The sequence below is a fragment of the Pteropus medius genome, unplaced genomic scaffold (genome assembly GCF_902729225.1).
Source record: "Pteropus medius unplaced genomic scaffold, Ma_sr-lr_union100, whole genome shotgun sequence".
NCBI lineage: Eukaryota > Metazoa > Chordata > Mammalia > Chiroptera > Pteropodidae > Pteropus > Pteropus medius.
This window is the reverse complement of record NW_024340701.1, coordinates 14,137,768-14,155,735: the sequence shown is the minus strand read 5'-3', so window position 1 is coordinate 14,155,735 and position 17,968 is coordinate 14,137,768. Positions and strand designations below refer to the sequence as shown.

Below are 17,968 nucleotides of genomic sequence, written 5' to 3'. Positions count from 1 at the left end.
AATAGAGCTCAGCTCTAGCTTAGAGCTGAAAGCCAACAGGACATACATGTCTGCTCAGGATTCAAACCCACAGGGCAGAGTATATTTCGCAGTAATTAAGCAGATGGCTTTTCATATCTATTTCAAAGGTTATCAGCATTAAAAATAAGGCTGCACATAAATTCTTATTGAGAAATTATGATTAACTGGATCGAGTTAGTTCAAATCAGCTAACTTATCCCTTTATAATTTAATGATTTCCCTCCAATTAGTATGACTTTAATGGCCTTTAAAGTGCATATTACTTTTTTTTATTCTCAAAGAATAGAAAACCTACAATTATTCTCAATGGAGAGAAAAAAGCTGCTATAAGAAGTTACAGTTCATGATCCTCTATAATCTACTTACTAGTGAGTGTTCATACTCCTCAGCATCAAACTAGGGTAGACCTGACATGGCAGCAATTTTAAAGAGAAAGAAGTAGGAAGAGGAAGACCAAAAAAGAGAAGGCATTTACACTTCAAACAAGCAGTAACCCTGAGTGACTTCTGGGGACCCTTTGACTCCTCATATTCTATGATTCTTATAAGGAATGGAATCTGTTTCCTTTATAATTAACTTTTCCTTTTCAATATAATTAACAAGATTTTAAGCCCCTAGTCCCCTGTGAAGGACACAATCAAGGATTGTAATTGTTTGTTGGTGTTTTTATAATTATCTTTAATGGTTGTTGGGAGAGAGATAATGGAGTTCTACCATAGATAACAGTGATAAAAGTTTTTCAGCATAAAGAACCCTGTAAGAATATGTTCTTAGGGTTGTACTTGCCGAGCTATATTACATTTATTTGTGCTGTTTTTTCTCCTTCTCTAAACACAGAGATGGGATCTTATTTCTTTGTATCCCCAGCTTGTAGCAGGGTACCTGGCAGACAGTAGATGTACTATAAATATCTGTCGAAGGAAAGTGATCTTAACAAGGCAGGGAAAAGATATGAAAACAGAACTACTAAAACTATGTCCTTGCTTTCCAAGCTGCTTGAATGAATTAATGGCAATGTGTTACTTGTACTCAACCAGTTGTCAGTATTTACCACATTAATAGACATTTCTTGGGGTGTCTGCCCAGCTCATGGTGATCCCTGGATGGGCTACATTAGCAGTGTCTATACTGGATAACGCTGACAGCCTGCTTCAACTCCAGGGGATGTAGGAGGCAGATACAGATACCTGCCTCAGTCTGGGCCAATAGATTCTCTCTACCAAGGACTCAAGATTTAGAAGAGACACAAAGAGATCAGAAGTATAGTATCTAAATAATACCAAGGCAATGCTCAAGGATAAATGGGGGTTAAGAACTCCCTTCTGTTGACATCCTTCTCTTCAGATTCTTAGTTGTATAGCTGTTTCTTAAGAGTCCACAAGACATCCCTGTTGCTCACAATACATTCTCCTTTTTAATTTAAGCTGGCTAGAGTTTACTTCAGTTGGTTGAAACTTAACAATATAGCTCTGATTTTATTTTGTATTTATATATATATATATATATTTGTTTACATTTTAAACAAATATTTAAACTATGGATGTAAAGATGAATAAAATGGGATTCCTGCCTTTGATGACATTAGCAATGAATGAAAAACACAGCAAAGAAAACAGACAATTACAACACTGGAATTACTATCTAGGGACTGTCAATTTAGTTTTTCTCCAAAAGGATGCTAGGAACACTTTCAATTCAGTTTTTTTGTTTGTAGAATTTATTTATATTTATGATAAACATACTTTCTGGGTCCTGATTTTAATTCTATTTTATTATAAAAATACATTCATATTGGTAAAAATCATGTAATGTGTGTTGGGCAGAATTCAAGAAGGCTTCTAAGATTCCAGTCCCCACAGTTTACAGACTGAATGGGATGAATTTCACTTCCATGATTAGGTTATATTATACAGCACAGCTGACTTTAAGATAAAGGGAGATTATCAGGTTGGGCCTGACCTATCTGGAAATTTCACTTCTCAGAGCCTCAGGGTGCTGATATCTTAAATTAGTAGGTTGACTTACAGGAATCTAAGGAATGCCTGGGGTCAGAGATAAGAAGTCATAGATTAGAAGCACCATTGCTCTCTTGAAGATGGAAAGGGCCTGGTGGCAAAGAATGTGAATGGCCTCTAGGAGCTATTGGCTCTCAACTAAGAACCAATAAGGAAATAGAAATTTCAACAAAAATGAGCCTGGAAGCGGGTCTTCCCCCAAAGCTCCAGCTGAGAACTCAGCCTGGCTAACACCTTGATTTCTGCCTTGTGATACTCTGAGCAGAGAATCCAGTCACTCTGTACCAGACTTCTGACCTACAGAACTATGAGCTAATAAATGAGTACTGTTTTAAGCTATTAATTTTGTGGTAGTTTTTCATACAGCAAGAGAAAACTAATACACAAGTTTTTGATTTGGAAGACATGGTCACCAAAAACATAACATTTGAGCTCTTACCATATGCCGTTGTTCTAAATGATTTTCATACAGTAATTCCCTTAACCTTCATAACAACTCTCTGTGGTACTTACAATTATTTTCTTCATTTTATGCAAGGAGTAAGCAACCTGACTAAAGTCAGAAAACTAATAAATAGCAGAACTGGGACTGAAATCCAGCAGTCTTTTTTCAAAACCTATTTTTTTAACTGCTATACTATAGTGTTTCCCATTTTAATGGCCTGTCCCAGAGCCACAAATATCTTCTTCTCTCATATACCCAAGCTAATATTCCCAGACCCACATTCGGGAGAAGTTTTAGTAGGCCATAATTCACTCTTAAAGCTGTATCTTAGGATACGGATGCATGCAAGGTTCTAAGCTTGCTCACTCTATCTCTATCAACTTTTCATATTTAAGTGCTGGGTGTCATACCTACATTACCCATCCTATATATAGAAGTAATGATTACAAAAGGCTTTAAAATATTCACTGCGTTTGGTAGTGTAGGTAGAGTGGTAAATGGTACAATGGAGTGTAATCCCTCAGTACTCTTTTGTGATAGTTATTAGGGCTGTTCATAAACCCTCTGGATTGTACTTTTCTTCCCCTTTAAAATTGAGCCAGTACTTGATTGACTATATTTCCTTTTTCTGCTTTGGTGATCATGGAAACACATATTGAGATGGAACCTCTGTTGCCTGGATACCTGAATGACTATGGTGAGCAGGACACCTTGCCAAGCCCTGATGAACATTTAACATGAGAAAGAAATAAACCTGCATTGTTTTGAGTCATTGAGATTTGGGGCTGTTAGTTACTAAAGCTTAACTGAGTCTATCCTGCCTCAAAAATACTCTGTTTATTCTATAATATTATTTTAAAGTCATGCTTATACCTTACTCAGAATTGCTAAAACTGGCAACAACCCACATGTCTACCCTCAGGAGAACAGATTAGCAAATTATAGTATATTCATAGATTGGACTATTACTTAATAATTAAGGAACAAAACTATTGGTAAAGATAACATAGATAGATCTCAAAAAATTATGTAAAATGAAAGAAATCAGACATAAGAATAAATACTGTTTGCTTCTAGTTACAGGAAGTTCAAGAATAGTGAAAACTATCCCTATGGTGACAGAAATCAGGAAGTGTTTGCTGTGGGGAAAGGGATTGACTGAAATGAGCACCAACAAACTTTCTGGGGTGAATGAATGTTCTATGTTTTTGTTTTGGGTGATAGTCATACAGCTGTATGTTCTGTATTATCAAAACTCAACAACCGAACACTTACAATCTTCTGCATTAAATATAAATTATTAAAAAATAAAATGAAAAAATATTTTAAATAAATTCATGATTATATATTGTGTAAGACTACTATGCACCATTCTGGAAAGAAATCTGGACCTAAGCAGACCTAGGCAAAAATACAGTTCTATCTATAGTTTTATCAGGAAGATCTAAGCAAGATATTAAACAACTTTTAAAAATCTTAATCTATAAAACTGGGATAATATCTTCTAACAGAATTGTTGTGACATAATGTAAATGTCAGACCACTAAAGCATAATAAAAATACTTAACATTTAATGTTTTATGATTTTATGATGTTCAGTTCAGATGCTTAAATTTCCAGGTGCTAAGTCTTTAGTTACTGTTAATTCATTCAACCATCAACCCTTATGTACAAAGAAAATAATCACCAAGTCTAATGGTTTCATTCTAAACACTTCACCCTTTCTCGTCTTTTCTTCCAGTCCCATAGTTCCCATCCAAATTCATGTACTTTTCACATTGCCTGGACTATGACAACAGTATCCCTACTGGTTTCCTTGTTCTTCTGTTTTCTCTGTGTCTCAATCCATCCAAATTGCTCTTCTCTCAACTGTGAACCACTTGGTTGCATTCCTAGCAACTAAACTTGAAAATGTAATCTCAATAACCCAACATTACAGAATTCCCCCTCCTTTGGTGTTTGTTTTGCCTGATGTATTGTTATTTATTTGCATGTCTTGGAGAGCTTCTTAACTCTATGGTCTTAAATAGCATCTAACATACAGTAGGTACTCAATAAATGCTTAAATTAAATTCATTCGTGCAGTTTGGACTCGGTTATTTCTTATGTAAGTCTACCCAGGTAGCACTCCTGCAACAGTAATCTCTCCTCTGAAATTCTAAACTTACATGACTTTTCTCAGCACTTTCATTTTATTCTTTTAAGAATACTTCACTACATTCTTGGAATCACATACATGTCATATAGAGGAATTTGTTGATAAAACCCTATATTTTTATTCCTTAAGCATCATAGTTGTAACCGTAATTCAAATCATAACTAAAATTCAAATTGTAATAAGAGATTTCATTAACATGTTATTTGAAACATCAATTCAACAACCATTGACTAATTCCTTAGAATAAATATGGGATACTCTTTCTAATATAAACTCTGAAAGAACATTACAAATTGTAGTCAAAAAAGATTAGTGGACTATTAGTGGACTTCAGGAAAGTACAATGAGCCTATGACAACACTTTTTGAATGAGGAAGAAAAAAGAAATCTGATATAATGGGTGATGTGTGTGTGTGTGTGTGTGTGTGTGTGTGTGTGTGTGTGTAGGATGCCAAAATTTATCATTTTGAGACTGAGTTATCCAAGAAGCATTTCTATTTCTTTTAAAAATGAAAGTGTGTTCCATCCCAATCCATAGAAAAATCAAGGGATCTCATATAGGCAAAACAATCTTGAAAAAAAAAAAAAAACAAGTTGGAAGTCTCACAATTCCTGGTTTCAAAATTTATTACAGAGCTATAATAATCAAACGATGTGGTACTGGCATAAGGACAGATATATAGACTAATGGAATAGAGAGCCCTGAAATAAACCCTCACATATATGATCAACTGGTTTTTAACAAGGTTGCCAAGACCATTCAGTGGGGGAAAGGATCATCTTTTCAACAAACGGTGCTTGGAAAACAGGATATCCACATGTAAAAGAATGATGTTGGATCTTTCCCTTACACCATACACAAAAACTAACTCAAAATGGATGAAAGACCTAAATGTAAGAGCTAAAAATACAAAACTCTTAAAACATATGGGGAAAGCTTCATTATATTGGATTTGGCAATAATTTCTTGGATATGACATTGAAAATATAAGCAATAGCAACAAAAAATAGATAAATCAATCTACATCAAAATGAAAAACTTCTGTGTATCAAAGGACACAATCAATGGAGAGAAAAGGTAACCTATGAAATGGGAGAAAATATTTGCAAATCATATAACTGATAACAGGTAAATATCCAGAATATTAAAGAATCTCTTCCACCCAAGAACAACAAAACAAATCAACGCGATTAAAAAATAGGCAAAGGACTTAAAAAGACAATTCTCTAAAGAAGATATACAAATGGCCAATCCACATATAAAAAGATGTTCAATGTCACTAATCATCAGAGAAATACAAATCAAAACCACAGTAAGATACCCCTTCACACCCATTAGAATGGCTACTACCAAAATAAATAAATAAAATAAAAAGGCAACCCCAATTCCCCACCCCCAGAAAATAACAAGTGTTGGTGAAGTCATGAAGAAAATGGAACCTGTGTCCACCATTAGTAGTAATGGAATATGGTGCAGCCACTATGGAAAACAGTCTGATGGTTTCTCAAAGAATTAAAGACAGAATTACCATATGATTCAGCAATTTCACTTCTCAGAATACATTCAAAAGAATTGAGAGTAGGATCTCAAAGAAACATTTGTATACTCATGTTCATAGCAGCATTGCTCACAAAAGATAGAAGGAACCCAAGTGTTTTTCCAGATGAATGGATAAACAAATGTGGTGCATACATACAATGGAATATTATTCAGCCTTATAAAGGAAGGAAATTCTGACACATGCTACAACATGGATGAACCCTGAAAAAATGGTAGTGAAATAAGCTAGTAACAAAAGAACAAATGCTATATGACTCCACTTTCATGAGGTACCTAGTATAGTTAAATTCAGCGATAGAAAGTAGAATGGTAGTTACCAAGAGCTGGGGTGAGGGGAGAATGGGAAGTTATTTTTTAATAGGTATAGTTTCAGTTTTGCATCAAGATGTAAAGAGTTCTGGAGATGGATGGCGGTGACGGCTATACAACAATGTGAATATACTTAATGCCACTGAACTGTACACTTAAAATGGTTAAGATGGTAGATTTTATGTTATGCATATTTCACCACAATTTAAAAAAATTAACTAAGCAAGACAAAAAAATGTACATGTGTAATTAGAATATGTTTGAATTATGTAGACTATCACTTATAATCGTTATTGTTTTCAGGACTGCTCTGGTCTTGCCACTTGCAAGTTCACGTTCATGAAACCCACAGGATCTTATTTTATGCCAACAAAATGGCATTATATCAAAAGTAGAATTTATATGCCTGAATTCAGTCTGGATTGCTGAGTAAGATAATTTAATTTCTTTGCAATCTGTTCTAAAATGATTACAACTACAATCTAGTGCCTAGCACATCATTTAGGTACACACGCAAAAAAGTAGAATAAATGAAGAACACATGAACACAACTAAACAGGCCTAGATATTATTTCCTGACTGTTATTAAATATAGTGATGTGAGACATGTGAGGACAGGAAAAAAATCAACCTTACTTTTGCTCTGTTAATTGAAAAGTGACAATGAATTAACATTTAGCCAGGAAACCTTCATGTAAATGAACCAGAAATAACATAAATCATTATATCTCAATGAGAGCAAAAGTCCTTTCTGAAAAGACTCCAGAAGATATTTCTAACCATACAAACAGACTGAATATATTGTTTCCAATTTCCATTTGGAAGAAACCACCAAAATAGCTGGATATGCTGAATCTGAAATAAATGTCCAATGAGAGTGGAATTATGGACTCTATTTACTTGACATTCCAAACAATGTCAATCACTAATGAGGGCTGCTGGGAGGTACTCAGCATCCAGACCCACATCTTACAAAGGTGGCCCCAGGCAAGTTCCAAATAATTGCCAGTTGTGCAGAAGAAAAGGTGACTCATAAAATATTTGGCAGTGCAGATTGGTGGGAGGGTTCATGTGGGGAGCTTAGGACTAGATGGGATGCATGACTTAGCCTAATAAGTTTCCCAAAGAGATTTTTTCTAAAATGTAGATACTCTATGCCATTCCCTTCTTTATCCTGGCTGGCAAAGTCCAAATATTGTTTAGATATCCATTCTTTACCATAAGACCGTGTCCTGAAAAAGTGACACCCCCCATGTCCACTCCCAGGTATAAATCCAGGGTAAATTCTGCCTGATTCCCCTGAGATAATGATGGCAATCTTATTTCAAGAGCCAGTGAATTGGTTTGGCATTCACGTCATAGTAGAGATCCTTAGTAGAGACTTAGTAGGGTCTTGTGCTCTGCTAAAAAATGTCTCAAGGATAAAAACTTCTCAGGATCAAAGCTAAAAGCCTACATGTGCAGAAAGAAGCAAATATCTCACTCAGGATGCTCATGATCTGTTTAGGTAGTTCTACTTTTATCACCCATCCTATTCATTAGGATTCTTTGCCAGCAAGCAATAGAAATGAATTTGGGCCGACTTAAACAAAAAGGAATGTATTAGAGGGACATTGGAATCTCACAAAACACAGGTAGGCTATATATCAGACTAAGAACAGATAAGAACTAAGAAACCACCAGAGAACAAGGAAGCAGGGAGTGGAATAAGATTATAGCAGGAACCTCTGATCAAGGCCCTGTGCCTCCATGAATAAATGTCATCCATATAAAGTCACTCACATTACTTGCTTTCTATTCTAAACCTAAGGTATCATATTGCCCAAGCTTAGGTCACATAACTACCCACTGGCCACACCTCAGCAATGAGAGAAAGATTTGGGTCCATTAGAGGGAGACAGGCATCTAGATTTACTGTTTTTACTGTTCCACCATACTATACACATTGTGTGTGTGTATGGTATGTGTATGTGTATGTGTATGTGTATGTGTATGTGTATGTGTATGTGTATGTTTCAGGGAAGGGGTCTACCAAAGGAAACAGGCATTCTACAGGGGAAGAAGTATAAATATTGACCAGCAAAAAAGAAAAGAAATGCCCACATCATCCCTGTGACCAGCATAATTTTAGGTGTTTCTGAGTGCCACAAGAAGTGAAACAAACGTAGTTATAATTTCCACCATCTGGTACTATGTTAAGGAATGGGAGTAGCAAAAGAAAAAATTACCAATTCTATCCTTGAAATAATAAAAGTGGATTTTCCAAGATATTTTATAAGTCATACAAGAAAAATGGGCTTGTTATTTGGTAGCATCGCTTTACCTAATTCACTGAATTCACCTAATTCATGAATGACCCTGTAAAATTTTTGGTCACTTCAGACTACCTAACTACAACCATCTTCAAAAGAGGAAAATTTACAGTTACTGTGGCTTTTCAAAAGAATATGCCATAGGCTTTCAAGATGATTCCAGAAATGTATGACTTTATGGTATCAGAACTAGAGAAAATGTACAGCTTCCCAAGGTCACCATAGTATGTCAAAGGGAACAATGATTCTTATTCGGATATATAAATTCTAGACTTTGACAAAAAAGAAAACACAAAACACTCCAACTCACCTTGTACTTTAACTAAAAGGCTTATAAATTCTACTTATGAATATAAAATAATCAAAATTACTATTTAAAACAGATAGTACAGGAAACAAGTACTGAAGAAACTAAGCAAAAGTCAGCATTTCAGAACACATGAGAGACTTGTATGGGTCTACCATATGGTCTGACTAAATAGAGAAACAGAAGAGCCTTGAAATTGCAGGAGTGTGTCTACTTCCTTCCTCCCTGTGACTCTCAATAAAGTTCAGTGCTAATGACAGGCCTTTTCCTCAAAACTTCTTGTCCTATATCCATCCCATGAATGATATTTTATGTGCACATTAAAAAGGGCATTGTATTCTTTAATGGTCCATGAGAGTCAGAAAGATGGTTCCTCATCGTATTCAAAACAAATGACATACAGAGCTGTACTCATCCAATGGTACTTTCTTAAAGAAGGATTGTTTTTCTCCTAGAAGTGAATGTTCAGGTCAACTGAGCATAACATCCAATTCTGAAAACCTACAGGTTTCTATACACACTACATGACTTTGCTTACTTATCCTTCAGGTCTGAGCTTAAGCACCTTTCTCTGTGACAACTTCCCTTAGGCTCCAAAGATTAGGTTAGGTTTGTCTCCTCTATGTCCCTACAGTATCATAGCACTTACATCACTGAATGAGGTATCAGATTATTTACACTCTGCCTCTTTCTTTAGGGCAGAGATTGTGTCACTGACTCTACAGCACCAGCACAAGTAGGCACTCAGCAAATACTTGATGAATAAATGCATGAATATTTTTTGATGAAAGTAATACTCATAATTGTGCCCACCATCTTTCCCCCTCATATTTATCAAAACAAGCTATAAAGAGTCAAGAGCACAATAAGGACTTTAAAAACAGGTATTCAATTTGCTTCTTCAGATGTACTTCTCCTAGAGAGGACTCTGACATTCACATTCATTTCAAGTCAATATCATCTTTTGGGGACATGGCCAGAGAATGACGGACCACACTATATTTTTAATTACAAAACAAGACATATGTTCAATCGATACAGGAAGGTGGATCCCATGGTGAGTCCACTTTTACTCAGTAGGGCTTGACAGCTAGCACTAAATCTTTCCAAGGGTTCCAGTTTCATTTGGTTTCCTTTAGCCCCAGGAATTTTTACACAGTACACGTAATTAAGTAATGGAGAGTGAGTTGTTATACATGACATTTAATTTTCGATAGTGGGGGAAGGTATGAAAAGAGCTGCAGGCAAGATCATTAATCTCCTTGGATCCCTGTACTGCCAAATATAGCAATTCCTTCTTCATCGTATTAATATAGCTCTCCTCCTGTACTTAAATTGGAGTGCCTGTGTAGAGGGGATAACATTAAATAGGAAAACCCATAGAATCAAATGTGTGGCACGTAGTAATAACCCAGATTGTAATATACCTCTAGGTGATCTAGAGTAGAATAATTTAGTGTATCAAAGTCCATCTGTGGCTTACGGCAAATTTACATGATAACAAGACTGTTGAAAATCTAATGATGTAGGAAAAAAAGGAGGGGGGAGTGATATGTAAGTCATGTATACATAGCAAAAACTTACTAATTTTCACTAATGACTCACAGACCCTTTGTGAATTACAGATCAATCAGCATATGCATAAATACAAGTGTTAAAAAGAAGATGACAAGGAACTGATCATACAAATGTACACTCACTATACTAAAGGCCTAAGTTAATTAAAATGTTGCCTGCAGCATATTTTAACAGTTTTCTGTAATTACTGCTAATCATACTCCCAACTATGCTGCCAGTTCCCATTTTTATCTCAATTGTCAATAAATTTGAAAAAGAGTTACCAAGGTATAAAAGCCAAAACTTTCTATGTAATGGAAATGTACAGAGGATCGATAATTTCAGCTAAGGAAGAAAATATTGCCAAATAGAAACACTAACTGTAAAGAAATACAACTTATAAAAATCAGTTTTTAAAGTAACATTACATAACACAATGCAAGCTATACAGTTAAAGAAAAGTATAAGTGCATATGTCACACCAAGATGACTTAAGTGTTAACTTTCTGAAACTTGATAACAAATCGATATTTAATTGCTTCAGGATTTGGTTCTAAAAAGGCAAAATTAGGGTTCTTGTAACAATAGTCTGAAAGAGATAATATATAGGCAGAAGTCGAAAGATGTTCCTAAATGATTACTGAACTAGACAATCAGCTTGAAGGCGATAGGAGGATATGTTGCATAGTGTCTAAAATGCACTAGTTACCACATATGAATAGGACACCAGTCTTCCACTACGCCTATACTGGTGATGTGCATGGCTGCTGAACAATATTTTCTTCTTTGATTTCCTTATGTGCTTTAAATTCTGACACTATTTGATATTACTCACCTCAGTAAAACCTATTATAACATATTTTGTTGTCGTGGGGATTAATTCATGTTAATTGATTTCTCTTTATATGTTCCTCAAATAAAAAGTATTCTACTCCTTGTTAGAATACTAGGTCACCATTTAAAAAAAAAGGGGGAGAAGAAGCTGCTGAAAGAGAACTAAAAGAGATGTTTTAGGCAGGTGCCCATATCTCTTATTCTAACATTTACCAAAAACGGTTTTATATAATGTCTGTAGTTACCTCTTCCAGTGCTTAATTATTATCATGTTAATTAAAGCATTCTTAAACTGTAAGTGTGCTTCACTTTAAAAAATATTCAAGATTCTGAAATTAGATAAAGCATACATGAAGGAATAATTCTTTTTCACCAAGACGACTTCTTTTTTTCTTTTACCTTCTTCCTTCCTTTTACCACCTTTTCCTGACATCATCATCATGATCATCTTCTTAATCACTATAGCAATGAACATTGTTGAGCCCATATTGCTAGGCAATTTATATGTATTAATACAATAGACATTCATGAGATAACCATAGCACCCCCATTTTATAGATGAGAAAACTGACCAGGTTCACAGAGCCAGAGTATTAAAACTAGTTTCAAACCTAGCAAGGTAAATCCAGGATTTCTTTTTTTAATTGCTTTATAGTTCAGTCTTGCTTTAGAAAAGAATCTATCACTTTAACTAAAATGAATAGTTCCTTCCCTATGGAAACTGAAGCATTAATTAATAATATGTTGGCATATAGGTTACCAAATTTATCTACTGAATCAAACAAAAGGCTGTCAACAATGCATACATATCTCTTGATTTAAGCTCATTTTCCTTTACAGTCAAAAATTGGACAACAGATTGTTCAGAATTACATCTTTTCTCTCCCTATAAAAGAAGATAAAAAAAAATCTTCCTAACTTAGATTATATGGGAAAATGGTGAGGAAAGGGACTAAAGCATGAGCAATTTTGTAAAATAATGCATTATATATCTATATGTATTTTTAAATCCACAAAATCAATCAAACTAATTTACTATGATTGTTGACTTTGGAGAATACATAATCTAGAATGCTTAGTAGGAGCTGAAAAAAAATGTATTCAATAAAGTTTTCCGAATGTCCACCATATGCCAGGCATTATAATTTAATGATCATGCAAGAAATGTTCTTAATTACATTATATATTTTGAATGCACATCAATACTTCTAAATTGCTTAAAATCACTTCCCGTAAATAAGTATTTAGCAGTAGGCTCAATCATCCTTACACCATTAATTTACTCAACAAATTCTTTCCTTGATTCTGATCCCCTCTGAACAATCAAAATTGAAATCATCAGATACAATTAATGGGGCTCTATTACTATTATTAAAATTCTACTCAGTTTTCTCTTCTGTATTCTAAATAAATTCAAATCATTTAACTTTTCTCGAAGGAGGGTTCTATTTCTGAATTACTTAATTGCATTAAATGATTTCATTTTGATCCTATTCAATTTTCTTTTGCTCTCTTTAAAATGGGATGACCCAATATGGGTAATAAAAGCCCCACAAATGCTGAAGAGGTAACAGTAACATTGATAACAGCACTTGCCACAGTCGCTACCATGGATTGAGCACTATGTACAGACACTGTTATGCACAGACACTGTTGAGAGCTATGTAAGTCTTCTCATGTAACCCTCACACAACTTTATACAATGTTTTCAAGCCTAAATGGCTTGAACTCTTTGCTTATATGGACTTCTCTTGATAGACATCTTAAACTCTTGAGTGGTGGGCCTTTCCACAAGTCTGTTCATGTTTTCATTATCCAAATCTAATTTTGTAACCTCTGGTTACAGGAAGAGCGAAGAAACCCAAAAAAAGAGATTGGTGCCAACAGAGGATTTCAAAGTGAGTAAGCCAGAGGAGGTTGTCAACACACAAAGACAGGAAAGAGGAAGGTTTTAACTCTTGGACACAAGAGTGAAAAACCAGGAGACCAGAAAGTGCTACTGAGTGGAAGAAAATGTCGCCAATGTTAGGATTTCTTTAGGAGCATAGCAGCAATACTCCCCAAGGCCAAAGTGAGGCATGGAAAGGAAGATTTCATTAGTGTCTGTGTCTGGGAATAAAACTATCCCCTTAATCCTAGGAGCCCCCTGGGATTGGATAAGTCTTACAGATAGGTTACTAAAGAGAAGGGGGAATAATAATAATAATAATCAACATCATAAAATACCTGCTAACACTCTTTTAGCTTTTGCTCTATGCTAGACACTGTACTGAACATTTCAACTTTTTGAAATAACACAATGAGGTAGGTGCTTTATTATCCCCATTTTACACATAACTGAGGCACAGAAAGAAAAGAAACCGAGCAACAGTTAACATACAGTGTTAATTATATTACCTAAAAATAATTCAGGTTTACTGGTCATTTCAGTCCAATAACAGAGAATCAAACCTCATTCCATTGCTGATAAGGCAATGATGGCTACCACCAATGAGGATTCCCACTTTTGACTCACTTATGCCAAAAGGGCTCAGTGAGCTAGCAGGCGAGGTACAGGTAAATGTGGAGCCCCAAACACATCACATGACTCTAGACAGCAGAGCTCATATCTCCTCCCCTCTGGATTTCTCACCAGCACTCTCAATAGGAAGCTCCTAAAATTTTCCTGAGTTCTGTTTTCCTGCCTATTCTTTGATGAAGACATAAATGAGTCAGCAAACGTACTAAATGATAGTTACAGAAGAAGTAGAAGCTAGAAGGCTATTATGTTTATAGGAGGATAATGAGATCCAGAAAGAAAAGAATTTTTAAAAATTGAAATACAAATATTAGCTTCAACTACATACTATCAAGTGACACATATATAACAAGAAAGCTCCATAATCAAAAGTCTATACTTTTCTTAAAGTGACAGTTACAAAAGAAAAATGTATTTTTAGATCACAGTGATTTTGTTAGACAAACCAAAGATAAAGTAGTTTAATGTAAACAGTAACATCTCCAGAAGAGACCTTAGATTTTAGAAAACCAGATCTGTCTTACCTGATGAAAACAAGCTTGACCTTTGATGGGGCCGTCTTGATAATGGCAGATGCATTTTGGTGACTTCTTCCATACAGGATCTGATTGTTTATCTGTTCGGGAAAAAATAAAATGCAGTCAAAATGCAATATGTATATTTTGTATAAAATATATATGTATATATTTACACATGTATACAAGACATATGCATATACTTGAAATTAAACAATAAAGTCCATTCATTTTTAAGTGGCTACATATCAGACTCTTTAATGCTGAAAACCTTAATATTCTTTGTACCATAGATTCAAAAACCAATTCTAAACAGCTATTAAAATCTCTTAATTTCAGTTTTGAATGCAGTTAAATTTCAAGAGAGTAGTAGTTGAACTAGATGCAAAAAGTTTATGATATATATTTCATTTCCTACAGCTTTTCCAGATTCCCCAAAAATATAGAAAACAGACCGAACTGTGGTATTCACCAGTGCTCTGGACAGCCCATTAAACGTGATTCTGTAAATGGGTCAAAGTTATTATATAGTATAAATTATGTTATTCCAGAGGAGGTAAACCTTATATCCACATTTTAAGTCAAATTTTAGATCAATTGCACAGAAACATTTTACTGTCCACAATGAATAAGCAATCTGCTCTCATCCAGGATGTGGCAGGATTTTTAACTTGATTAAATTCAACTAAATAAGAGATAAAAACACTTACATTCTAAATTTTTCACTCCAGATTTTCCCACTGATAAACTGTGATGACAGTCATAATCAACTTTTTATTTTATTTCATCCAATTGATAATAGCTTACGCAGTTTTGGCTTTTATTCATCTGTCTACTTAATAAGTAGTTAATGACCTATACTATACTATCCCTACGTAACTGAGACCTTGATAATTTCTACTATTAAAGAGATGTGTATTACACTGTATAACGAATAGTAAAATGGGACATATGCTTTTTTTTTGTAATTAACATCTAATTTGTCCTTGATGAAATTTTGCATTTGAAGACACATCTGGAAAAAGTATCATTTTTCTCATAACAGTTGTAATAAGTATATGGAAATGAACACTTCAAAAGATGAAATGAAAACATTTCTCATTGTCTAAAATGAAGCTCCTCCACCACCTTGAAGTGGTAAAGCTGGGATTTAAATCAAAGGCTGCTGCAAAGAATGAACTCAAACTACCTCCTCGCAATGCCTCTCATTCTGTCAGTTTTTGTTTTTCACCAAGATAAATCAATCTTTCAGAAATCTATTGATCTCCACACTATCATTTCTCTGAGCCTCAGTTTCCTCTTCTTTAAAAGGAATCTAAGCAGCTACTTCATAAAATTATTGTTGAGAATTAAATAATGTTTTTAAATTTTATTTATAATAATGCTTGATGAAGGATTTTTATATTTTTATATATTCCAAACTACTAATGTTTTCTGTTAAGGTTTCTACCTTTTTAATACAATGTATTTAAAAATGTGCTCACTCTTTGTATAATACTTCAATGGTAGATACCTGCCATTATACGTTTGTCCAGATTTATAGAATGTACAAGAGCAAGAATAAACCCTAATGTAAACTATGGACTTGGGTCATAATGACATGTCAGTGTAGGCTCATCAATTGCAACAAATGCGTTACTCTGGACAGTGATATTGATAATGAGGGAGGCTATGCATGGGTGGAGATGGGGTATGTGGGAAATCTCTACCTCTCTCTCAATTTTGTTACTCTAAAAAAATAAAATATATATTTTTAAAGGATCCACCCTCTAGATTTTATATTTTCTCCTAATACTTTCATGCTTTTTTCTTTTTAAAATTTTTTCTTGTATTTACATCTTCTTACCTAACTTAGCTATAAGAGATATGGTTAAAAAAGTCATATAGTCATTAAGAGTAATGTGGAAAAAAAAGCATACTTAGTGACATAGGAAATGTCCTAATGTATTGTAGCAAAACCTAGATAAACAATAGTATGTCCAGCATGATTACTTTTTTTGGTAACCAAATTTTTCAATCTCTTTAAATTTACAATGAACTACAAATAAAGATCTTTAAATCATAATTTAAAAATGAGAATGTGCAGAGTACTCGATTCAATGCCTGGCATTCAGGTAATTATTTGCAAATGTCTTCCCCACTGTACCTGGACTCTGCTTTCAGAAAGTCTTTCATAAATCTCGACCTATCAAACCTTGCAGCTTGAATTTTATGGCACTTGGTTTAAAAAATGTTACCTTGTTGCACTTATACCCCACCGAACATGGTGAAGTCAATCCCTGTTAAGTTGAAAGCACCAGGCGGGCACATAACATTTATTGGACTGAGCTAAACTCCGAGGGCAGAAACCAGTGTCCTCCTCTAGATATTCCCCAGCTTGTCATGCATAGCTTGCACACAGTGACACTGGATGAGGATGGATTAAACCACAGAGCCCTGAATAGAAGTGGCACTTCCATTAATCAACTGCTAGTATGCGTTCTCTGAGGTGGGCTCCAGCCTTCAACGTGATAGAGGTTAAAAAAAAATGTTTTTCTTTTCTAATTAGCAAAAATTTGAGCATATAAAAAACTTGAGCTGTTTCATGTTTATGGCTAGGCCTGCTTTTTAGCTGGGATCTTCCATTTTGATAGAACAGAATACATGGTACTATGATTTTAAGAGAGAAAAATTACAGCCCAAATGAAGAAAGCAGGTCATTAATCTTCATTTACCTAAATCTACAGTTATGTCTTTCATGGTGCGGTTTCTGAATGTAGAGAGGCTCTGGCAGTAGAATGGCAAAGCATCTTGCTTATATTTTTTCCAGTGCCAACAACTGTGGTGTTTACTGCTAAGGCAGCTGTTTCCTGCCAATGTTCAGAAGCCTCTGGAGAAACTCTGCTATTCAGTGGAAAACTGGGAACAAGAACAAGAAACTCAAGATAGAGTGAAACCTGATTTCATTGGATTAAATCTAAAAGGAAAATGCAGATCTCTAGATTAAAAAATCTAAGACAAAACCTCTTTCTTGGTCTCAGAAATGACACATCTGCAGCCTGAGTTTCAGGAGAGGAAGATCTCTTTTGTGTGTTTTTTTTTTTAGGTTTTATTTAACACAAAACAATTTCGCTATTTAAATAAAAGGTATATAGCTTGTAACTACCAGAGCAATTTTTATATTTCTTCATCACTATAGGAAACGCACTCCAGAGAAAATTCAGTAAGTAATTAGGAAGAATCTGATATATTTTATGTATAATTAACTTGAGACTGTCACTTATTCTGAGAAGCTGCTGTTCTCTGAGGGCACTATTCTTTAAACAACAGATGTAGGACATCTTCTAAGTAGAGCATGGCGGGGAAAAAAGCATTCTACACAGCCTGGAAGTCTTTCGGGTTAACACTAATTAATAATAGCAACCATTTTATTGAGT

The 17,968-nt window shown here is 34.7% G+C and overlaps 1 protein-coding gene across 6 annotated transcripts in view; it reads right to left on the bottom strand.

The window, feature by feature from the left end:
* The window catches only part of PATJ (PATJ crumbs cell polarity complex component), a 287,089-nt gene that overhangs the window by 88,573 nt on the left and 180,548 nt on the right, over positions 1–17,968 (bottom strand). For all 6 annotated transcript variants that reach the window (XM_039887878.1, XM_039887926.1, XM_039887916.1 and 3 more), the window contains one exon: positions 14,562–14,653. In XM_039887878.1, coding sequence (XP_039743812.1) covers positions 14,562–14,653 — 92 coding nt within the window. The remainder of the gene's footprint in view (positions 1–14,561; positions 14,654–17,968) is intronic.